Here is a 24,961-nt window from a genome sequence, read left to right as displayed (position 1 = left end):
AAATTTTTGGAAGAATTTCTTCTAAGGTGGACCCCGTAGGGCCACTTCAGATTTCAGGATGAAATCCGGGGTGGGTCCTGTCAGTACAGTTCAGATTAAGCTACCAAATGAACCCAGAAAATAAGAGAAGGAAGAGAGCTTTCCAACGACACCTTATGCGTCAAAATCCGTCACCGGATGGAGGAGTTATGGCCGGAAGAAGGTGAAGAAGTCGGAGAGGGAGAGAGAATCGGGGAGAGAGGAAGAGTGAGACTCGGTCAATTTCCAAGCACAGTAACTCGGCCTTTTATAGAAAATTACTATGAACAGTAAATTTAGTATTTTATCCATAACTTTCTTATACAAACTCCGATTTTTACGTACCACATATACACGTGCTCAGTTTAACGCTCTACAACTTTCATGAAGGAAATTTTCTCAAATTTTGACCCGAACAAAAAGTCAACTTTTAGGGCCACTAAAAGTATCGAAACAAAGTAAAAAGTGAAAATAGTTGTCGTTTACCGTCCAAATGACTAGTAAACAGGTAAATTAAGATACGAAACGTTACAGTACGTTGTTAGGGTTTGAAGGCAACGATTTTAAGGTTTCAGGGTTAGGGCTTCATTCTGATAATGTGTTTTAGGAAAACTGAAATTGGGAAAAAATTGAGTCGTGCTTTCATTAGTAATAGAGGTCTCTCTCTATATAGAGGATTACAAGCATAGAGATAGAGTTGTACATGGAAACATAATCGTACAATGATTAGATATCTACGAATATCTCCGAGAATATCTCTAACATAAACCTTATTACAACTAGAGCAAGTAACCTAGAGTTTGAACCAGACACCTATTTTGGATTTACTTGAACAATTATTTAATATTTTAGGGTTATAAAAGTAAAAAAGTTAGTTATGGTGAGCAAAGGACTTCCCTACCACGTGGCGGTAGGACAGCCTAATAAAAAACTTTGTATATTTTGAAATTATCCCTCATTTAATCAAGCAATATACCCAAAACACTTCCTTATAAGATCCTGATTGGGCTGCCCTACCGCCACGTGGTAGGGAAGCCCTACCTAAGAATCTCTCCTACTCTTTCATATAGAATAGGGTCCTTGATCTAAAGCACAAAATGAGCCAAAATTATACCACTTACCCTAGCAACAGATTTTATTCCCATCTACCCAAAATTATCTGAAACACTCTCATTCTCTCTCTCTCTCTCTCTCTCTCTCTCTCTCTCTCTCTCTCAACCAAGTAAGAGTTTAAACCATGAGGGTAGTCTGACACCGACTGCTGCCTCAACTGGTATTGCGTTAGCTGCGAACCTTCAACTCGCTGTGTCGTCAACATTAACCTTTACGGCGAGTCGGAGCACCCCATTCTCTCCAAGTCCAGCCAGTCCGACTCCATCGCCCCTGAGATTTGCAACCTCGACAGCCTCACCACCCTCGTCTTTACTCGACTAGAAGGGAATCGCCGACCCAGGCCCTCCGGCGACTTAGACCACAACCTCGACGTTGAAGACGACATATGTAGACCGACGACATCTTCCTATCAAAATCAAGCAAGAGTGCTCCAAGGATCCCGATCTGGCTGAGACACTTAAAGGATCGATGTAGCTAAGCGAGGCTGAAATGATGAGTGTGGTTCTTGATGGATTAGGGGATTTGGTGCAGCAAGGAGAGAGGGTTTCGGTTAATCAGGGAAGAAGAAGACTGGATGCCCATATTTTTTTTTTTGGTAAACTGTGGGCAGAAGTCTGAGAAGGAAAGAAAAAAAGAAAAAAAAAAAGTTTTATTATCTCGTAAAAAACGTCTATTGAAGGGCAATAGAGGTCTATTAAAGGTCTGTTGGGGGCAATAGAAGGCTATTGGGGGGCAATAGACGGCTATTAGAGGCCAATAAATATTTTGAATTGTTGTAATATTCATTTTTTTTCCTTAATTAAAGTTTTATTTTTCTAATTTAGGGAGATTATTTCCCATTCCGGCCACTGAAAGGTCTATTTGGGGGCAATATAGGTCTATTGGGGGGTAATAGACGTTTTGAATTGATGTAATCTCCTCGTTTTTTTTTCTTTAATCAAAGTTGGATTAAAAAATACTTGTTACTCCTCATACTTTTGCATGAAAAAAAATTTAGTCCAAAATTTTAAAATTAAACAGTTTACTCCTTATTCTTTCTAATTCTCACACAACAGGTCCTAAAATGACTATTATACCCCTCACTTTTTATTTTTTATTTTTTCTCTATATATATATATATATATATAGTGTGTGTGTGTGGGCGCGCGCGCGCGTGTGTGTATAGATTGAGAGGCAGAAAAAAAAAAAAAAAAAAAAAAAAGAGAGAAAAAAAAAAAATGGAATTTACAAAACTTCGAAGTTCCATTTCCCTGCTGTACGAACACTAGCCTTTTGGTCAAATAAAAGAAAAAGAAAAAGAAAAAGTAAGGTCTTCTCCAAGTCTTTCAAATTCCGAGACGAGAATTTGATTCGACACTGCAGCCCAAAACCATACGAAGACGCTGAAGCTCAAGATGGGCTTGCTGGGTCTCGTTGGATTTGCGTTCCAACGCTTTCATGTTCTTGCATGGTACGCTTTCTCTACGAAGATCATGAACACCTTGGTAAAGTTGAAAACAAAATTCACATAATATAGTAACAGTTTTGGTTTTGTTTATGATTTACTTGCAGGCCTCTCTTTGCTCTGGTCTATCCTCTGTGAGTACCTCTCTGACTTAACAACTGTAATATTTAACTCATGATCATGATCATGATGATGGTGATTTGCCTGATCATTATTCTGACAGGTGTTCTTCCATTAAAGCAATCGAGACAAATTCCATTACAGATACTCACAAGATAAATACGTATTGGGTCGTCTTCTCATTGATCTTGCTATTTGAAAATGCTTTTATGAAGCTCCTTGAATGGTACTTCTCTATTTTCTTTTGCTTTTTTATTGGGTATTTCTATTTTTGATTTCCCAATCAATGATAAATCACAAATTTTGGAGCCTTGTATAATGTAGGCAAGATAACTGTGTTGAAATCCTATTTGTCATGTGGACCGAAAGTTGTGAATTTCCCCCAAATTTTTGTAATTGAATTGGTTATCCATACTAAAAGAAATGGAAAAGTAGTAGTAAAATTTAAAGAGGAATCTGTAAACATTTCCTACCCATTACCAGAATCAATAGGGGAGAAACTTTTCACACTATGGCTGTACTTAAATGCTGGACATATAGTGACAGGTATGGAATGTGGAGTTGGCATGACATATTCATTGTTTGTGGTGTAATCAAGGAGAAACAGAGAATTTTTCTTCACTAAGGAACAGACAGTTTCACAAGTCATTTTGAAAGTAACATCATGACGGATATAATATATGTACATGTGTTTTTATTAGATAAAGCACGGTTTCTTGTTTAAGGAGAAATATTGATAACCATGGTTTGTTTAGGATTACATGAATTTTCTGTTCTTTGTTGTTCTCTAATGCACTTCAACCTTTTCTAATGGATTTAATATATTCAGTTTCAAATTCAATGTCAAATCAGTTTATGTGCATGCACCAATGTATATCTGTGAGGAAGCTTTCATTCTTTTTTCTTTTATCCAGATTTTTTTTTTTTTTTTCAAAGGAAAGAGCTACTATGTTTGATATCAGTCAGGTTTCCTTTATGACAAAGTGCTGAATCTTGTTACAATTCTTCAATGATCGCGATATGTAATATTTGTTTCATTAACTTTTGTTTCCTATTTTCCAATTCGATACCTGTCAGGTTCCTGCTCTGGCCATACATTAGGCTACTGATTGTCTTCTTTTTGGTGATGCCACATTTTGATGGCGCCTTATATGTCTATAAACACCTTATCTGTCCATGCCTCTCCTTGGATCCCCAAATTGTTATCAACTTGTTCAACAAGCGGAAGGAGTCCCTTGCGAGAGATAACTTTCTCTCTGAGGTTGAGAGATATGTCAAGGAGAATGGACCTGAAGGTTTGGAAAAATTTATTGCTTGCAAGGTAGCAGATCTTGTTACTTGTATCATTGTATTTATTCATTATGTACATGAATGCTTCAAAATTTGAAATCTGAGAAAACACAAATTCAGTTTTGTTCAGTATGACTTTTGATGAAATCATTGTTAGAGGTTGATTACTAGCTCCTGACCTGGTGTCTCACTCCAATTTTTTGTTTCAGTCAACAAGGACAAATCTCAATGTAAAAGAGTTCAATGCAGTTTCATCCATGGATAATGAAGCGGTAGAATGCATAAGATCCCTGATGTGATTCATAGAGATTTCAATACATTATTAGTCATTTTGAGCTAGATGAATTGCTTAACAATCCCAAATGGCATAGGAAAGATTTTAGTTGTTGAATGTGATCACTGATAAACCCTGAAAAATATGGCTTTCTTTTATTGCTTCTTCTGACTTAACTATTAAATTGATGATTTGACCTTTCCTTGTCTTTTCTTGTAGTCAAAATCCATAAAGCCAAATGGTGGACAGAATGATATCAAAGCTGTGCAGGTAATGGTGAAAAAGAAGGAAACAACTGCTAGCCAAGTAAGGTTTTGCATGTGGTAAAATCTTATAACTACATTGTTGGTTATAAATATGTTCATGGTATTATTTAAAAAAAAAATATATGTTCATGCTATAAAGACTTGGCATTAGTTGCAATTCATTTACATAAGAAAAAAAATATGCTTCCAGTAGTTCCAGTCACTTTGCTGAATCTTTGGTGGTGGGGTTGCTTCTTATATTTCCGCCTAATGTGTCGCTGTCATTCTTTTCTCCAAACTTCTCACATGAATTTGGGTTTTATTCTTTATTTGGAATGTTTTGTTCATGTTTACATTCTTTATAGCAACAGAATTGTGTCCATTTTAAGAGTGTATAAATGAAAAAAAAACAAAAAAACAAAAGAATCCTTTTGAACCTCGTTTCATTGCATTTGTAGGTTAGTCAGGCAGAGCCTAATCTCACTGTGAATGAAGATAAATTTTCTTCTAGGAAGATGAATGAAAAAGCGATTGGGGCTGCAGCCGACAGAGAAATTCTGAATACTCCACCTCCAAAGAAAGTCCAGAAGGAGTGGACCACAGTCAGTCCGCTACCAACTCAAACTGATGCAACTTTTAATTCCCCTCTCGGTGATAATAAACACAAGGCTACATACGAGGCCTTGAAGATAAAGAATGAGGCAGAGCCGAAGCTCACTTGGCCTGAAAGCAGTACTGTTGCAGCCATGGAAATATATGAAAAGCCGGTTGAGGTTGGAACAGTTATAGAAGATCCCGAGCCTCCTAAAGAAGTCCAGAAAGAGTGGACTTGTGCTCTCTGTCAGGTAACTACTGCATGTGAAAGAAATATGAATTCCCACCTGCAAGGGAGAAAACACAAGGCAGCATATGAGGCACTGAAAGCAGGGAATCAGACATTTGTGCCCAAGATTGCCCCAGCTTCAACTGCAAAAACATCCAATCAACCAAATAAAGAGCCTGGAAAGAGTATACGAAGTACAGGGAAGCTCAATTGGCCTGAAATCCATACTGTTTCATTCATGGAACTATTTGAAAAGCCTGTTGAGTTTGGAACAGTTATAGAAGATCCCGAGCCTCCTAAAGAAGTACAGAAAGAGTGGACTTGTGCTCTCTGTCACGTAACTACTGCATGTGAAAGAAATATGAATTCCCACCTGCAAGGAAGAAAACACAAGGCAGCATATGAGGCACTGAAAGCAGGGAATCAGGCATTTGTGCCCAAGATTGCCCCAGCTTCAACTGCAAAAACATCCAATCAACCAAATAAAGAGCCTGGAAAGAGTATACGAAGTACAGGGAAGCTCAATTGGCCTGAAATCCATACTGTTTCATTCATGGAACTATTTGAAAAGCCTGTTGAGTTTGGAACAGTTATAGAAGATCCCGAGCCTCCTAAAGAAGTACAGAAAGAGTGGACTTGTGCTCTCTGTCACGTAACTACTGCATGTGAAAGAAATATGAATTCCCACCTGCAAGGAAGAAAACACAAGGCAGCATATGAGGCACTGAAAGCAGGGAATCAGGCATTTGTGCCCAAGATTGCCCCAGCTTCAACTGCAAAAACATCCAATCAACCAAATAAAGAGCCTGGAAAGAGTATACGAAGTACAGGGAAGCTCAATTGGCCTGAAATCCATACTGTTTCATTCATGGAACTATTTGAAAAGCCTGTTGAGTTTGGAACAGTTATAGAAGATCCCGAGCCTCCTAAAGTAGTACAGAAAGAGTGGACTTGTGCTCTCTGTCAGGTAGCTACTGCATGTGAAAGAAATATGAATTCCCACCTGCAAGGGAGAAAACACAAGGCAGCATATGAGGCACTGAAAGCAGGGAATCAGGCATTTGTGCCCAAGATTGCCCCAGCTTCAACTGCAAAAACATCCAATCAACCAAATAAAGAGCCTGGAAAGAGTATTCCGAGCAGTGGATCAGAACAAAAAGTTACTGTAAATGAAAATGTGCAAGGCCAGAAAAATAGTAGTCCACCTCCAATCACAAAGAAGCACTATAAACCGAAAGAGCAGCTAGCAGATGGTGTATCCAGCAATGGCCAGAAAGGGAAAATTGCTATACACATCGAGAAGGTACAAAGTCAACAACCAAAGCCAAATGAAGTTCCAAGGGTGAAGAGTTCTCCTATGCGGTGCAAAATTTGTGGCGTATGCTGTTCTGATGAGATTGACTTGCTGTCTCATCTTAACGGAAAAAAACACCAGGAAAATGTGCAAGAGTACCTAATCAGGGAATGGATGAAAAAGCCCAGGGGCCTTTGTGATACCGAAACTGGTGAGTTTGACATTTACTGGTGAGTTTGACATGGTATCTCATCTTAATTGAAGGAATTTCCGTCATCGTTTATCACCAGAAATGCAGGTTGTGGAGAGAATGCTTAAAAAAGAAAATAGTATAGTTTGTAATTCTGATTTATTTTTGTTTGCTAAGCAACTGAAGACATTTCATGATCAGCTTATATCATGTTCTATGATCAACATGAGTTGCATCCCGTATGAAGGCTAACAGGACCTCACAAACTTACTCAACATGTGCTCAATATATAAAGTTATAATCACAAACAACGTAATTGGCTTATATGAGTTCCATTCACTTTAACCCTTCAACAAAGGCCGCCGTTCATGGCAATGATGAACATAGGTAGTGAAATAAACAACCACTGAACACATGCAACGAACAATAAAATAAAATAACCACAGCCGTCTACAAATTCCAAATGCTCAAACCCCCTCAAGTAATATTCAAACCCAAGCGAAGCGGAAAACTATGGGCTTATTTGTCTCGCATGAACCAAAAAAATGGCTAGAAGCCCTTGTGTCAAACTCATGTTTGATGGTCTTTATTTTTTTTATAAATACAGCTTCTGGTTTTGTCACTTAGGAATTGGGATTCAAAAGACTATGGTCCTAAACCATGAATTTTTAAAGCCCTTGCTTTAAGAGAAGGTCTCCTTTGCGCACAAGATGGAGGATATTTGAAAATTATGCTAAAATGGAAAGTGGATGCAGCATTCCTTGGCATCTAAAGATGATCATACTGGACATCAAATCTCTTGTTTGAAGAGATCTCGTTTTCTCACATCTTCGGCTTGGGGTCTTCCACTTTCGACCTAGAATTTGTTGCCCTATACCCATAGGCCATAGTCCAATTTACTAGGATGTACAATTGAATTCCAAAGCAAACTGATTCTTCCTGCAGAACTTAGATGTTATGTTAGAACAACTTCAAGTCTACTCTGCACTGAACGGCGCTAAACCAAAGACTAGGGGCAGTAATAATTCCTTTTTCTCTGTTTCCGTCGGTAAATTCTTTAGTTTAACTCATTGTTTGCTCGAGTATGACCACATATTCTCTTGGCCAAAGCTAACTCTGAGCTTCCAATGCAACAACATTAATATGTGTATCTTAACTAATACAGGTTGTTGCTTTGATATTTGCTTAGCTATTGGATTGGGGTTTAGGCCCTATACCAACTGCCCACTTCTTAAAAAGAAAACACCAACTGTGGTACATGGCCAACGTATAAAGGAAAAGAGACCTTGACATTGATTTATTGTAATGAGTTCCAGATTGGTACAATATTTTGTAGACAACTATGCCTTTTGAGAAACACTGCTGCCTGGTAAATTTCACCATTGCTGTGTTACTGTCTTGATCTGGGTGAAAAAGTTGACACCTGCCTTGCCTGTAGTTAAATAACAAACTCTATAATTAATACCTCAAAGGAATTATTTACAATCAGCTTTTAACAAATAACTACAATGATATAGAAAAATAGATCGCTACTATCACCAAACATAAAGTCAAGTAACTGGTAAAAGATAGGTAATACCATAGAAGTTCAAATCCCCTACGAAGGATGCCTTGTTGCCGGTAAAAGAGAAAAAGGGCAAGGGAACTGGAATAGGAACGTTGATACCAACCTGTTTCATACTCAAAATAAGTTAGAAATTGATATAAAATGTATTAACTTTTCTTGCAGGGTTGTACTTATTAAGTTGACCATCACAATTCATCAGTAATGTAGGTAGAAGGGAAACTGTAAACACTGCCCAGCAGAGCTAAGAAAAATTTGTGATATAGTTTCTTGTTTGAACTTTCTATCAGTCCAATTATTATTCATGCAAATTCAGCTACATAAGATGCTAAAAAATGTGATTGTTGTTACATTTAATATTTTATTTATTATTGAAATTAAATTTGGGTGAATTTATTTTGTGTTTAAAATCTGAATTTATTTGTGTGTTTAAATTCAGAATTTATTTTGAATTTTATTTTGTAACTCATGGTGTTTTATTTGATTTATTTTGGGTTTTAATTTTTGTAACCTATGGCTTTTGGTTACTACCCTATTAATGGTAGGGAGTGTCCTAAGAGCCTATAAATAGCACCATTTGTTGCATGCTCAAATAGATCATCGCTTTTACGTAATATTGTTACGAAACACTACTATTCGCCCATCAATTTTCTTTCCAAAATCTCCCAAAGTGTCTTGTGTGTTTTTTGGCCAAAGAAAGGTGTTCTTTTGGTAGAGCTTTGGGTTCCTCCAATTTGTGCAGATTGGTGTGAGCCACACAACTTATTGTTGGGCTGTTGTATCCTAGAGGGGACAAGTCAAGAGATTTCTGGTGCACCGGCATTGTTCCGCAGAGGGCTTGAATCTCCTTAAAGAGAGCGAGATACCCGCGCCTCAGCCTTTTGTCAACGAGTTTCTCATATAGAAATTATAATTTTATTATAATTTCACCAACAGTGATTACCTGCCCAGCCTCAATCTCTGTCAGCCTCAATCTCTGTCTGAAATTTCCGTGCAGCTACCCAGATGTAGTAAATATAGAAGAGCCATCGCCATATCTGTTTCAAAAAAAAAAAGTACAACAATAATGAACCCCACAGAATACTTGGGAAATTGTTCTATTAAGAATGTATTGATATCCATGTTCATAATTATGAAATATCAATGTTGGACTTGGAGGATACTTCAGCAACACAAACAGTGGAACTTGATGCATGTATAAAAAACTTTAGTCTTGTATTAAACTTAACATAATACCAAACCGATAAACAATGCACCTTTTAAACATGTGTATTCTAAAAAGCAGTCTATTCATGATAAGAACATCTAGGATGGATATAGTGCATGCTACTGACTCGCAACACGGATAATTTTTTAAATTTGAAATTTGAATTTTGAATCTGAGTATACAAAAATTGCTAATTGGTACATTTAGGATGGATATTGTACAAGCTGATTGAAATGGGTCAATGATCACATATAGTTTTATGTCTTTTTTTAACCCTCTTACTTGAGCCATAAAATTAGAAGGGTGTTTAAGAATAAAGGATTCAAGAGAGATTGATGAGAGAATTGTGTGTTTCATTATTGAGAATATGAGCCCTATATATAGGGATTACAAAGTACATGTTCTAATGGTATAAGGAAAACTATTCCGAATAGGACTAGGAATTCTTGAACATTCTCTCCTATTACAATCATGGAACTAATCCTAGTTTGATTAGGCACACATAAGTCGATTTCCTTCAACACTCCCCTTTGTGCCGCTCAAACTTGGTGGTGACGCTTCCTCCGTTGCCTCGTTAAAAACCTTGCTCTAGTGAAAAACCCTGTGGGACAACAACAAGCTTGAGGAGGAGAAAAAGAGTACAACACGTCCTTCACTTTTCGAGATCGAACATGTAGACATCATATCTCCCCCTGATGTCGATATCTCCCCCAGATTACTACAATCATGGGAGTTCGGATAACTTTCTCAATCCGATGCTTTTCACATGTTTCTCGAAGGTGGATTTAGGTATCGACTTAGTGAATAAGTACGCTACATTATCCTCTGATCGGATTTGATTCATTTCAATCTTTAGAAGCTACTGTTGTTGTTGATTATAAAAGAACTTAGGTGATGTATGCTTGGTGTTGTCGCCCTTGATGAAACCTAACTTCATTTTCTTAATACAAGCTGCATTATCCTCATAAATGCATGTAGGTTCATCCGTACGGTAGACTTCAAACCACAACTTCCTTGAATATGTCTAATTACAGACCTTAGCCATATACATTCACGCACGGCTTCATGTAGAACAATAATCTCTGTGTGATTTGAGGAAGTAGCAACAAGGGTCTGTTTTGTAGACCTCCAAGATATTGTAGTGCTTCCCGTGGTAAAGACATAACCCGTTTGGGAGTGACCTTTTGTTAGGTCCATAATTACCTAGTAATTATTCCCCTAATCTTGCACTTTTACTTAACCTTTGTGTTTATTTATATATATTTATTATGTTTTCCTTATCATGCTAGGAAATGATGGAGAAGCTTGGAAATGCACTAAAAAGTCAATCTTAGCACATTTTCCTACTCCGTATAGGAGAAACTGAGCTAGGCAAGGAAGGAAGAGCGGAAGACTGACCAAATGAACTCCAAATGAGTTGACACTTTCCAGATACATTGTAGACATCCTAAGGATCATTTCGTATGAAGAGTGTAAGAGCTATTTCGGAGTGGAAGGCCTTCAAAAGATCGGTCCAAATTTCTGACTAAAAGATGAAAACTGCAAAACCGGACTGTACCGATTCCCGCAGCATTTTCGGCCAAACCACGACGAACCAAGCTCTGAAATTTTACCACGATGATCTACACACATGGAGAAGCATTTGGTATGAATAAGTGAAAGGTGAATTCGGAAGTCTTGGTGGAGATCTAAGTGAAGGAAGAAAAGAGAGGAAAGTGCTCAAACTGACGAAAAAGAATTCAACGGAGGTCAACGCTGGATTCTGGACATTTTCGGCTAAGTTGGCCGACCAAGAACATGTGTGGAGGACAAGGAAGATCTGATTAGGGTTAGAGACTTTAGGTAGGAAGACTTTAGGTCTAGGTTATTTTGAAATTCAAAATTTGAAAGATGACAAGTGGTCTCATTCTTACATCTTACACCTTTGTCTCCCATTTATTACCTTGTTCCCTTACACAATGATCCTTCTACCCTTACTTTTTCTCCTCCACCAAAATATTTATGGGCTTTCTAGGTCATTTCTATGTGAAGTTAAAGACTAGATCTACATTTTGTGCTTACACATTTGTCAACCACATCTAGCCTTTCATTTCCTTTGATCTCCGCCCTCCATTCATCACTTTTGGCCTATAAAAACACCCTCCCCTCATTTGGACGTTTTTCATGTATTCCTTCATCCATTTCATCTCCTTTCTCTCTCCATTTCCTCTCCGTTTTCCATAGTTCTTCATCATGTAGTTCATATTTCTTAGCTTTTGTGTAGAGAAAAGTGTATAGCTTCTTGGGTTTTGTTCTAAAACCGAAGAATCTATACATCTTTGACCAATCACACTCTAGTTTCCATATATACAAGCCTTGTTCTTCATAGCTTCTAAGAGTTTTGTGGATTTGTATGGCAATTTGGGTTTGAGAAAACCGAAATTTCCATACTTTGAAACATCTCTCACTAGTTTTGCATCAAGGAGAGCTAGTTTGGTAACCAACCACTTTCTCCACTCTTCCTCTCTTTTGCTTGATGTTATAATTTTTATGGGTTTGATGTATATAACTATGGGTTGTGAGTAGAATAAATTTAGGGCTAGGCCTAGGCCTTAGCCCTAGCCAAATTCATGTATAAAATAATGTGATGCCATGTTTTTTTATAATTATGCATGTTTTGAGTCATTTAGGTACTTTACTTTAATGCTTTCTTACATGAGTTTTTGGATTTGTCACCTAGAAGCATGTTGTAGGGATTAATGAAATCGGAAACTTAAGCTTGACAATCTTTTGTAACCGAGAAGCATATATGTGTAGCAAATATGGTGGTGGTCTAGCTTATTCTTACGGGAAGAACTAGATTTCTTGGGTTCCTTACCTTAAAATTAATGCTTGGTGTCATGAGTTTAAGAGTCGAGAGGCCTTAGGCTTTACCACATCAAAGCCCTTTTATGTTTTAGCGAATGTAAATGGGACTAAGGTTGTGTGATCTAGCTTTGCTCTAGCGACAAGGTTAGGTTGCATGATTAGTTGGTATCTTGGTTTCTCTAGCGAAAACCGAGGGGGAATTTATCAAAGCATGTTGTTATTAGAAAATGGGTTACATTATATGCATGAGGAAGGCTAGGTGCAAAAACCTATGCTCCTATTTATCTCATTGATCAATTAAAGTCTCTATTTTATTTTATTTTTATTAGCTTAGTTTATTTTTGTGTAACATATTTTACTTTATAGAAATTAAAATCAACAAAGCCGATTCACCACTTTACCATTGTAAATATCATTATTGATAGTTTTGGCTTCAAAAGGGCCGAGACTATTAATTTGTAAAAAGATAGACTCGCATGTGTTTTCTAGGTTTTATTTTCGCGGTAATCTAGTTTAGGGTAGAGTTACTCAATCCCTTGGGTACGATACTCTTACTTTTCCCTTTACTAAAACTTGACCTCCTAAACTTGGGAGTAGGTAACATCACACAAATTTGCACATATTTTCATACTCGTGATGGAACCAACACCTTTGTGAGGGTCAAAGAGGTACCCTGCATCAGCAAAACTCATCAAAACATCATTGTCATTTTGATCGAGGGAAGGAGGAGGACGCCGGCCTCCTTGGACGGCGCCGGCGTCGGCGGCGGTAGCATGGCCGGCGGTCTTGCTACGGACGGCAGCAACTTGCCTCTTGGGGTCATGATCCAATCCCAATTTTCCATCATTTCTCTTTTCTGTAGGGATAAAATAGGCCCATATCAATCGTAGCTCTTAAGTATCGAAATCTCGTCTTTAGACCAATCTAATGGCAGCGTATTGGCGCAGAGCTATGTCGAGCTAACAAGTTCACTGCGAATGAGATGTCCGGTCTTGCGCATTGAGCTAAGTACAATAATGTGCCTATTGCACTTAAATAGGGCACTTCGCCTCTAATACCTCTTCGTCCTCATCCTTTGGACGAAACGGATCTTTTCCCGGCTCAAGAATATGGCCAATCATGGGAGTACTCACAGGCTTTGCTTTATCTTCATTAAAGCGCCTTAGAATTTTCTGAGTATATGCAGACTAATGGATCAAAATCCTGTCATTACGGTGCTCAAGTTCTAAACCGAGACAAAACCGTGTTTTCCCAAGATCTTTCATCTCAAATTCGGATTTCAAGTACGTAGCAGTTTCCTTTAAGTCATCTAGAATTCCAATTAGGTTCATGTCATCGACATAAACTCCTACAATTGCAAATCCGGAACTTGTTCTTTTAATGAACATTCATGGGCATATTTCATTGTTAATATATCCCTTCCCAATCAAGTAGTCACTTAGACGGTTATACCACATCCGTCCGGATTGTTTTAATCCATATAGTGAATGTTTTAATCTTATTGAAAATGCGCTCCGTGGTTTAGAGCCACTTGATTTAGGTAATTGAAGTTCATCTAGAACCTTCATATACATCTCTGAATCTAGATCCCCGTAGAGATATGTTGTAACCACATCCATAAGCTGCATGTCAAGTTTTTCGGAAACTACCAAACTGACAAGGTAGTGGAACGTTATAACGTCCATTACGGGAGAATACGTCTCCTCGTAGTCGATTCCAGGGTATTGTGAGAAACCTTGCACCACGAGGCAGGCTTTATATCTAACCACCTCATTTTTCTCATTACGCTTTCTAACAAAGACCCATTTATGGCCAACAGGCTTTACATTTGGGGGTGTGTGTGTTATAGGCCCAAATACCTGTCTTTTGCTAGTAAATCCAATTCAGCCTGGATTGCATCTTTCCATTTAGGTCAATCCACTCTTCGTTAACATTCTTTGACAGAACAAGGTTCGATATCATCATATTCTATAATTCCTTTTGCAACATGATATGCAAATGCATCATTAATAGCAATAGAATTTCTATCCATCATCTCATGTACACTAGTGTAATTCATGGAGATCTCCCTATTCTCTGGAATTGGTTCTGACATTGGAGCGTCCCCCAATGATGTCTCTTGGACATAACCATAATCCGGAATATTCTCATGAGATGGATTATTTACGTCGATGATTAATGGATTATTTTGTCCCAAACTCGCTTTCTTTATTGGTCAAGAATCCATCGAACCTTTGGGCCTCCTGCGCTTCCTAGCAAGAGCCATGGCCTGATCCATTACGTCACCCATAAAGGGGACGTTGGCGCCATGCTCATGTTCCCTTGAGATGGTGTCATGTCCTCTAATTTTAGGGACATCAATCCTTGCAGGCACGTTTGCAGCAAGTATATGTGATCTAGTCACTTTAGCGATATCAGAAAACGCATCAGGCATCGATTCTGCTACGTTCTGAAGATCGAGAATTCTTCGTACTTCAATTTCGGACTGTGCGGTTCGGGGATCAAGATGAGACAGAGTGGGGACAGACCATGATAATTCATGTCGTTCCTGTTGAACATTTATGTTCTTATCATTCCTGTTGAACATTTATGTTCTTATCTCCCCCTAACGATGGGAAGACTGTCTCATCAAAGTGACAATCCGCAAATCTAGCAGTAAAGAGATCGCCTGTCAAGGGTTCTAAGTAGTGGACAATAGTTAGAGAGTCATATCCAACATAAATGCCTAATCGTCTTTGAGGATCCATTTTGGTGCACTGTGGCGGCACAATTGGCACATAAACTGCACACCCAAATATGCGTAAGTGTGAGACATCAAGCTCATACCCAGTCACCATCTGGGTCATAGAAAATGGTTGAGTGGCAGTGGGCCTCAGAAAAATAAGCATAGCTGCATGCAATATTGCATATCCCCAAGCAGAAATAGGGAGATTGGTGTGCATAACCAATGCTCTAACAACCATTTGCAATCGTTTAATGGCGGCTTCTGCGAGACCATTTTGGGTGTGAACATGAGGAACTGGATGTTCAACTTCAATCCTAAAGGACATGCAATAATCATCAAATGTTTTTGATGTAAACTCCCCAGCATTGTCTAATCTTATAGACTTAATAGGATGATCAGGGTGGTGAGCCCTTAATTTAATAATTTGTGCTAGGAGTTTAGCAAATGCAGCGTTCCTAGTAGACAAAAACATAACATGTGAACAACGTGTCGATGCATCAACCAACACCATAAAATATCTAAATGGTCCGCAAGGAGGTTGAATAGGTCCACAAATATCACCTTGGATTCGTTGCAAGAATGGTATATTTTCTTTAGTGTACTTTGCCTAGGATGGTCTCGATCCTAATTTTGCTAAAGAGCAGGCTTTGTAAAATGAATGATGGGCTTTAGAAATAACCAATGAGGATTTTGGTTGAGCCATGAAGTCACAATGGACTTTAGAAGTAGGAATTGGAATCAAGGAGCATAGGTGGCGTCAAAGCCACCCTTGGGTCACAGGGGAACGGCGGCGTCGGCCTGTGATGGCCAGTTTTGTAGGGAGACGGCGCCGTGAGGCTCATGGGCTCCTTCATGGTCCAAAATCCGATTTTGACTTCTTTTCGTTCAAAAGAATGGATGTCCGTGTGAAGTCTTTAATATATGGATCATCATATCACGACCTGGGTGTCTCAAATGGTCACGCCAAAGCCTATATGTGTCGGAATCCCATAAATCATCTCTCATAACATGATTGGATTCAATGACTCGAATATTGGTTGCATACAACCCACTAGAACGGCACATAAGTTTCTCTAAGACTCTTTTATGTCCGTAGTCATTAGAGGTGATGCAAAGGAACTCTTGTACATTCTCACAATGTTTTTCCACATGAAAACCATTGGCTCTTATATCTTTGAAATAATAAAGTTCGAAAAATGTGTCCAAGACATGAGATAAAATAAGTCAACACTTTATTAATGATAGCCAATGATTACATCAAAGTTTCTTGATCAAAATCTAATCCAAAATAAAAATCAAACTTTAGACAAATCGTAGTCACTCAATCCATTTGGTAACTCCAATTTGGTTGTGACCAGGTAACGTAAGGCGAGGTTTTGTTGGAGCATTGCTCCTTTTAAAACCGTTCTCTCAGTTCAAACCTTTCCTAGACATCACAATTACTCTTGGATGAGCCTAGTGAGAAAGAGTTAATACAATAAGTCATTTTATTGATTAATGCATAATTGCCATTACATAATTCTTGGAAGAAAAAAAAGACTATTCTAAATAAAAATCTGCGGCATATTGTCTTCATCGCCAGATTTAAAGTCTTTTTTGAACTCGATATCTTGATCACCATGATGCGGCTACCTTCTTAGGTACATTGCAAATTCAGGTCCATTGATCAGACGTTCCATATCAGACATAGACACCATAAGGAAGATTCTCCTTTGATTGAGGCGCATTGGCACAATGTGCATGGTCCCTAGGACCAGTGGCATTGGAAAGTGATGACCATGGCCAACGTTGGCTCCATGGTTTCCAATCCTTCTTCCCTCAAAGTCATGCCTCCTACGGTCATGTGATTGTCGCCTTGGGCGATTACCTTCATGAGCATTTCGATCGTATGGATCATGACGTCGATGGCGATTTCCTCTAGCCATAGGACGATGCTCTTGATGGCTATCTTGAAGCCTATCAATTTCTCTTTTCACAAGCTCGTTGTCATGTCTTTCAGCAGTGTCTTGCATTTACATGAGTCCGAAATAAATCAGAGGACTTGATAGCATGGAGGGGGAAGGTAATGAGGGTTTTCACAATCAGAATTTTGTTTAGATCTTCAAGCTGCAGCCAATACTTGTCAAACTTTTTTTCATCGAGGTGCCAATGCTAAGAAGAAGAGGATCCTCACTAGTTATGCGCTTATCAAGCTCACCAACAATTGTGCACATCCAAAGGAGAGGCTCTGTAAGACCTCGGAAATTTGTTATTAATTCCTAAATGTTTCCTGGGATTAATAAAGTGTTCGTTTGTACGATTTCGTGGTTCGAGGGTGGAGTGGAATTGTTTTTGGACGAATAATTATTCGAAGTGCACGTTTTAGGGGGTTACGAAATTTGACTTTTTATACGTTAGGATTCTGTGAAAACTTCCTTCATGAAAGTCGTAGAGCGCGTCGATACGAGTTCGTGGACATGTGGAACGCGTAAATCAGAGTTCGTATGAGAAAGTTATGATCGATTGAAATTTGAGGAAATTTCTATAAATAGGCGAAAATTCCGGATTTTTTTCATAAATCCCAAAAGTTCCGAAATTCTTATTTTCCTCCCCCATTTTCTCTCTTCAGAACCCTTGGGTCCCGACCGACCCGACCCGACAAATTTTCTCTCCTCCGGCATCCTCCGGCCACAATCCGACCCTCGCCGTGCTCGTCTCTCCATGCCCAGCCGCCTCCTGCTGTCGCTTTGATGAGCCGCTGCCCCTAGGCCTGGATAGAAGCGACCCAGGCGGAGAAACCGACCCTATCAGATCTCGCCGTACCGGCGTTGCACTGGCCGATCCTCTCTGTTTTGGGTTGTCCTCCTCCTCCTGATCATCCTCATATCCTCCTTGTACCACGATTTTGAGTGTAAAGTGGTAGATCAAGGTTTGAAGTTTTCGACGTCCCTGATTCGATCTAGGATCTAATCAAACGCACGAGAGTGATCCAACTTCCAAGCTTGATCTAGGACGATCTAGACCGAATCGCACTTAGCTCCAGGTATGAAGGTGGTCCATCTCTTCATTTTGAATAAGTTTGTAGTTGGTCACTTTGCCATTGGAGGTGGTTGACCCGGCGTTGACCGCCTGCTGACCCGTCGCTTGTGGTGGCGCGTGGCGGCGCATCAGACCATATTTTTGTGTTCTGTTTTCAGTTTATGCGTCTACGCATCGATACTGTCGTTTTGATATATTATAAGGTTATTTTGGAGAAAGTTGATGCATGCTAGATTTACGATTTTACGCATTATCTTCGGTTTGCGATCCCAGAGGATCCGACCGTCAGATTTACTTCAAATTGTGATATGTTGATCGCAGAGCTGTTCCGTTGACTTTGTGTGGTCATGGATGAGGATTCAACCGTTGGATCGTCGTTTAAGTGTGTTTATTGAATCAGTTGCTAAGTTAAGGTCGTACTTGTTTAGGTGATTGACGGTTTTGGTTGGGCGAACGGTTGTGATTGTGATTTTGGGCTGTATTGAAGACGCAGCTGGATTTGAGGTGAGTAAATCTCACGGTGTTTCGGTCGATAAATTAGTTATGTTTTAATTTAGTATATTTAATTGTTAGCATGAAAAATCGTATTTATCAAAATAAATTATTTGTTTTAAAATATATGAACTTGATCGACAACGGTTCATGGGTAGGTTAAAACAATGTTTTGATATAAAATGATTTTCGAGAGGAATAATTTATAAAACTATAGTTGGTATTAGTGGTCATTCCTGCGTGAATGACTACGTATATATATATATATGTACGTGTTATATATATATATATATATATATATATATATATATATATATATATATATGGATGGATGGCGTGACATTGTGATGTGCGTATGAACTGTGAATTATTCAGAATGTGGTTTTGTGCGTTTACTCTTTGTGGAAATACGTTATATCATGGGATTGTTGATTTGTCGTGTTGAATGAGAAGACAAGTTGGGGTAACATTTTGAGTCATGTGGGATTCTTTGTAAATGTTTTCTGATCTTCGGATCAGGAGTCACTGTGGGTGACCGTTTTCTGATCTTCAGATCTGGTGTTTATTGGGAGTTGATGGGTGATCATCTACTTTAGTCGAAGTTGATGGGTGATCATCGACTATCGACTTTAGTTTGGAGTTGATGGGGGATCATTGACTTTAGTGTGAGTTGATTGACTTCTTCATTGATTTTCCTTTTCCTTCTAAATGATTGATTTTTAAGTAATCTCCTGAACTAAGTTATTTTAATGTAATCTCCTAAACTAAGTTATATGCAGGGATTACTGTTCTTTTTGAATTGTTTGTTTTAACGTAAATTCCTGAACTAAACTCTATGCAGGGATTTATATGATTTCTAATGTTTGTTTTTAGTGTGATCTCCTGAACTAAGTTTCCATACAGGGATTACTGATTTACTTAATTCAATTGTGAGAGCGGTTGTGGTTTGAGACTTGTAGTGAGTTGTGAATGAGTTGTGAGGTCATCATTGTGACAAATGATTTATGTTGAGGGGAAGTGAGTGTGATTTGTCGTTAAGATAATATGATATGAGATGAACTTGATGTTTGGTTGTGTTGTGGAATTAAATATTGTTGCTTTAATTTTCTCACGAGCTGAGAAATTATAAGCATGAGTGACGTGAGTCACTTTAATTGAGTTTACTCATACAGGCTGAAAAGCTTACCGGGTTTGTTTTGTTCATTCCCGGTGCACTATTCTATGGTGTAGGGGTTTTTGTGCAGGTTTGATTATCGAGTGATCATTATCAAAGCTGAGGTGTACGATCGATGGAGTGGACATGGAAGGGTGCTCTTAGTTTTAAGTCTTCCGCTAGGTAGTGAGTTGTGGTGGGTGTGTTTACTTATTGAATTGTCATTCAGTTTGATTTGTAAACTATCTGTAATGTAATATGTGACTCTAAAGAACGAGTCGGTATTGACAGTGTGAGTTCAGTTTGTTTGTTACTTAGTTTAAATGAAAAATTTTCTATATGTGTTTTCTTGTGTTTGTTCTTGTGTTTCGGATTTGAATTTTCTTTATTCAAAATTCGAGGCATGACAGGCTCATTAGCGGTTACATGCTTAATGGCACTAAACTTCAAGGTTGCTTCATAGAAGATCTTGAGAAATTTGACGAGCCTTGCTGCCTTTTCCCAATCTGCAGCTCTAGGAGGTCCTTGTTTCTTGCTTCCACCCACTCTCTCTTGAAAGTAATTCTCAAATTGCTGATCTTCATCCTCAAGCCTCATAAAAGCCTTCTTGTACTTGCATGCAAGATCCAACATGAAGTATGTTGAATTCCATTGAGTGCAAACATCTAAAGGTATAATTCCTCCCTTGTGCTCAACCTTTTCTTGAGCTGCGCACTACCTAAACTTCTCTAATCTTGCAGGTGGTGATCTAATGTACTTGACACAATTCTGAATGCCATCAATAGAGGAGTCTAGCTCCTCCATTCCATCCCTCACAATGAGGTTCAGAATGTGGCAGCAGCATCTCAAATGCAGAAAGTTGCCTCCCCCAACACCAACTGATTCCAATTTCCTATCTTCTCCTTCATGTAATCTAGGGCTACCTGATTCGGACTTACATTATCTACAACTATGCTAAAAACCTTATCGATACCCCACTTAATCAAACAAGATTCAACCAGCTTGCCTATTGTTTTACCCTTGTGATTTGGAATCACACAAAAGTTTAAAGTTTAAACTACTCTGATAGTCTCATCGTTGAACTATCACACAACTCTCATAGTCTCATCAAAGTATGAACTGGTTTTGAACACAAGAACTGGAAAAAAAAAAAAAAAAAAAAAAAAACAAGACTTTCACAATCAACCGAACACATAGCAACAAAATCAAAAAACAATACTTTCAAAATCTTGGGTTTGGACTCCATGCTCTATTTTGGGTTTGTTTCACATGAAATTCTCAACGCAAGCAAAATAAGTGGTGCGAAAGAGAGAGAGGTAAAATTGAAAGGGAGCTCGATCCTTACAGGCGATGTGGTTCTGGCCTAGAGAGAAGGGACACGCGAAAGAGGTGCCAGCAGCGGTGGTAGTCGTGTGAGAGATGAGGGAGAGATGTTGTGAGAGAGATGAGGGTATGTCAAAAATGAAGGAAGCGGTCGAGATACTGAGATAGAACCCTCGAAGCTAGGGTTAGTCACTTAGTCGGGTGACAGTATGAGTCAGCAATCAGAAATCAAGAAATAATATAAAAAATTATTAATAATTATTATATATATATATATATTAATAAAAATCGGTCCGGTTCGGTTAAATGCGGGTGGTTGGAAGTCATGAACCGAACCCGCACCGCAGTTAAGCGGTTCGGTTCGGTCGGTAACGAATTTTTTCCCAGTTTATGCCCAGCGCTAGTTTGAGGGTCTGGAGCTGTTGCAGTAGGACAAAGCTCTTGGATTGTATGCAATAATCACGGGCAATAAGGTGGATCTCGACATCAACGACCCATATTAAGTACATTTTGCCTGCATAATCCAATGGAACAAAATCGAGTTTGTTCGTGTTTGTCATCTTGAAAGATGAAATAAGAACAAGTTAGTTTCGGAGTCAATGCTTCCACGAAAACTAATAATAATGAGATTTCCGAGTTATGCTACCAAGAAATTGATTTCCAAGAATTTTTGGATTAGACCGAAACAATGATGTTTATATGGTCATAAATCGATGCTTACGGACGCTCTTAGTCCGAAGCTTACGAACACTCTTAGTTCGTGGTTTTACGAATGCTCTTAGTTCGTATAGCGTGAATCCCCACGATTATGCTTTTTCAAGAATCAAACCCATGTTATAAGAAAGGTGGGATGTAGAAGAAGGGAGGTTGCAAGTCCCCGAGAAAAATAAAAGGAATTTAAATTGCAGTAAGCAGGAACTTTAACTTTAAAACTTACTTGTTTGTTTGGGGCTTGAAACCTTGAAATCTTGAACTTGGAGTTGATGTAGCTTTGGTGGGAAGGCCTTGGATGGCTTGGTGGTGTGCGGCAGATGTGTAGGCTGCAGCTGGCAGCTGCTGTTGAAGATGGGAGCCAAGATTAGCTTAAGGTGGAGCGGAGGCGCTGCAAGGGCAGCAAACGCACGGGCGCGCAGGAGGGCTGCAGTGGCAGCAGGCGTACGGGAGGGCAGGGGAAGGCTGCGGCCCAGCAGGCGTGCGGCAGGGCTGCAGGGGTAGTAGGTGGTAGGGCTAGCGTGGGCTAGGTGTAGCTATGGTGAAGCTAACGGTGAAGAAGATTTCGGTTTTGGGTTTTGGTTTTTGTGGTTAGGGCTCGTGCATATAACGTGTTTAAGAATAAAGGATTCGAGAGAGATTGATGAGAGAATTGTGTGTTTCATTATTGAGAATATGAGCCCTATATATAGGGATTACAAAGTACATGTTCTAATGGTATAAGGAAAACTATTCCGAATAGGACTAGGAATTCTAGAACATTCTCTCCTATTACAATCATGGAACTAATCTTAGTTTTATTAGGCACACATAAGTTGATTTCCTTCAACAAAGGGAAGAATGTCCACCAGAAGAAGAATTTTAAAAATCTTCACCATTCACACTAGTGCTAAAATCCATTATTCCTAACAAAAAAAAAAAAACCTAAGTAATGTACTTTCCTTATTTCATTATATTCTGGCCAGATATTGGATTGATGACATCCTCCGATCCACTCTCATATCCATATCAGTGGCTTCAAAAACAGATATGTTGGTGGATATTTTCATTCATGATCTACCAAGTGCTCTCCAGAAACTAAGATCGATCCACCAAGCAGAAAACAAAATGGAAATTTTAAGGAAAATAAAAATGCCAAAAAGAAAAAAAGAAGAATATTTTCATTCATCATCTACCAAGTGCTCTCTAGAAACTACGATTGATCCACCAAGCAGAAAATAAAATGGAAAATTTAAGGAAAAGAAAAATGCCAAAAATACCTTGTAGCACTCCATGTCAGCTGTAACATTTGCTGAGATAGTAGGGCCAATAAAATTGCCATGCTCATAACCTGCAGGGACCTGCTTGTCATGCATAAAGGTAAATTAAAGCAAATCAATCTCTCTGAAAACCGAGTCAGTTGCATATATATACATTAAGAGGAAAATTATGAAATCTACAAAAAAAGTACCTCTATATCTCGCCCATCCAACAATAGCCTGGCACCACTTTCAACACCAGATTGGATTAGATTGCATATGCGCTCCTTGGCCTGTGAGTGAATCCCGTAAGATTTCATCAATAAAATCTAAAAAGCAACCATGTCACCCTGATGTTTTTAAGGACCTGATACCACCGCTATAACAACATGTGCTATTTTGGGCAACAGTTATGTAAATAATGGATAATTTATAGAAAGACAACTTTCAATATCACTATTGTGTCTCTTGAAAAATAAAAATCATAATCTTGTCGTCAAATTGGTCTTCCGGGAAAAAAAATGGAACTTCCATGCGCTTACTTGCTTGCTAATCACAGGACCAAGGTCAGCGTCAGGTTCCGTTCATGAACTTGCTTTCAGTGATTTCCCGTACTCCACAAGTTTATTCTCCCCGGAAAAGAGTAATAGTTTAAATCTAATGTCAGTTATTCATTTTGTTTTTTAAGAAATGACATTGAAATAATAATAATCTTAAGGGGGAGAAGACTATAAAGGATACCAATAAAAAGTACAGATGAACATAGTAAAGTAGGTAGAAAATTCCTTTTCTCTAATGTACATAGCAAAGAATTGGATCTTATTATCTTAATAATGTCAGTCTTCTTAAACATGTGGTTTGGTTTTTCGTTTTTCCAGAAATATAAAGGTATATTTCATACAAGAAATGTGGAAATGATTAGTAAATATCCTTTAATAAACATATATTTTACCAGATGGGAAAATGTTGGAACTCGAAATGTACAGGAACATTGAACCAGGGAGGGTCGAGTTAGTAGGTGTTTCAGTTAGAGTTTTTATCGTCTGTTTGAATAATCCCTGTTGACTATGGAAGTAGGTTGTTGTTTGACTTGTTCTTCTGTTGATTACCACGTTTTTAGTTAGTATAAACGTGGGCTTCATTGTTGCTTTCTGTTAGGATTGTAAAGGCTATTTAATAGCAAAAGCTTGTTTCATTCAATAAGAAGTCATTTCCAGATTGAGTGTGTTTTGCTTTACTAGAGTTCTTAGTTCACAACTTTGCTTAAGTTCTCAGTTAACAACAATCTGGTATCAGAGCCCCCACTGGGCCTGAGAGAAAAAGTAGCAGACTTTGAGTGACTTCCAAATAGAGAGAGAAGTATGACGAGTGAAGGGAATTTTGTGCAACCTGCAATTCCCCGCTTCGAGGGTCATTAACTCATTATGACTATTGGAGTATGTTGATGGAGAATTTTCTGAGGTCCAAAGAGTATTGGAGCTTGGTGGAGACTGGTTATACAGAGCTATAGGTTGGAGCAGCTGTGACAGAGGCGCAGCAAAAAAGGCTCGATGAGTTGAAGTTGAAGGATCTGAGAGTAAAGAACTACTTGTTCCAGGCCATTGATTGAACCATTTTGGAAACCATTCTTTAGAAGGACACCTCAAAGCAGATTTGGGACCCAATGAAGAAGAAGTATGAGGTGAATGCACGAGTGAAGCGGTCAATTCTTCAAGCTCTTCGCAAAGAGTTTGAAACCTTGGAGATGAAGTCTGGTGAGAAAATTTCTGACTACCTTTCAAGGGCAATGTCCCTTCTCTCTGTAATTGTTCACAAGCAGAAGTTTCATAAGCATGATGGGGGAGAACAAGCCTCGAAAGTTACTCATGAGGA

At 38.7% G+C, this 24,961-nt stretch overlaps 2 protein-coding genes across 6 annotated transcripts; one reads left to right on the top strand and one right to left on the bottom strand.

The window, feature by feature from the left end:
- The first annotated feature begins 2,399 nt into the window (after positions 1 to 2,399).
- Positions 2,400 to 7,035, top strand: LOC112170375. 4 transcript variants are annotated; one of them, XM_040508276.1, is made up of 7 exons: positions 2,400 to 2,581; positions 2,683 to 2,709; positions 2,799 to 2,921; positions 3,773 to 4,016; positions 4,195 to 4,257; positions 4,479 to 4,529; positions 4,963 to 7,035. In XM_040508276.1, the coding sequence occupies exons 1-7, from the start codon at positions 2,526 to 2,528 to the stop codon at positions 6,853 to 6,855; spliced, it is 2,457 nt and encodes an 818-aa protein (XP_040364210.1). In that variant the 5' UTR covers positions 2,400 to 2,525; the 3' UTR covers positions 6,856 to 7,035. The 4 variants fall into 4 exon arrangements, with proteins under 4 accessions (XP_040364210.1, XP_024163402.1, XP_040364212.1 ...); XM_024307634.2 differs by having other exon boundaries at positions 4,479 to 4,565; XM_040508278.1 differs by lacking the exon at positions 4,195 to 4,257.
- A 1,107-nt stretch (positions 7,036 to 8,142) lies between these two features.
- On the bottom strand, positions 8,143 to 23,427 carry LOC121049915 (methylmalonate-semialdehyde dehydrogenase [acylating], mitochondrial-like). Of its 2 annotated transcripts, XR_005801634.1 has the most exons (5): positions 23,302 to 23,427; positions 23,111 to 23,191; positions 9,319 to 9,412; positions 8,391 to 8,481; positions 8,143 to 8,243 (listed from the first exon to the last, which is right to left on the bottom strand). XR_005801634.1 is itself a non-coding variant. In XM_040508353.1 (4 exons), the coding sequence occupies exons 1-4, from the start codon at positions 23,407 to 23,409 to the stop codon at positions 8,188 to 8,190; spliced, it is 336 nt and encodes a 111-aa protein (XP_040364287.1). In that variant the 5' UTR covers positions 23,410 to 23,427; the 3' UTR covers positions 8,143 to 8,187. The 2 variants fall into 2 exon arrangements, 1 of the variants encoding a protein (XP_040364287.1); XM_040508353.1 differs by lacking the exon at positions 9,319 to 9,412.
- Between the last annotated feature and the right edge of the window lie 1,534 nt (positions 23,428 to 24,961).

Source organism: Rosa chinensis, chromosome 6, assembly GCF_002994745.2.
Source record: "Rosa chinensis cultivar Old Blush chromosome 6, RchiOBHm-V2, whole genome shotgun sequence".
In the NCBI taxonomy this organism is placed as follows: domain Eukaryota; kingdom Viridiplantae; phylum Streptophyta; class Magnoliopsida; order Rosales; family Rosaceae; genus Rosa; species Rosa chinensis.
This window is presented reverse-complemented; position numbering and strand designations above follow the sequence as displayed.

Bases quoted from the DNA above. Each gene is read 5' to 3' on its own strand.
- LOC112170375 (XM_024307634.2), top strand. From the start codon at position 2,526: ATGGGCTTGCTGGGTCTCGTTGGATTTGCGTTCCAACGCTTTCATGTT. The intron at 2,582-2,682 runs GTACGCTTTCTC...ATTTACTTGCAG, and splicing joins CGCTTTCATGTTCTTGCATG to GCCTCTCTTTGCTCTGGTCT. The intron at 2,922-3,772 runs GTACTTCTCTAT...GATACCTGTCAG, and splicing joins TTTATGAAGCTCCTTGAATG to GTTCCTGCTCTGGCCATACA.
- LOC121049915 (XM_040508353.1), bottom strand. From the start codon at position 23,409: ATGAAATCTTACGGGATTCACTCACAGGCCAAGGAGCGCATATGCAAT. The intron at 23,192-23,301 runs GTACTTTTTTTG...CATGACAAGCAG, and splicing joins TGGATGGGCGAGATATAGAG to GTCCCTGCAGGTTATGAGCA. The intron at 8,244-8,390 runs GTATTACCTATC...ATTTAACTACAG, and splicing joins AGGGGATTTGAACTTCTATG to GCAAGGCAGGTGTCAACTTT.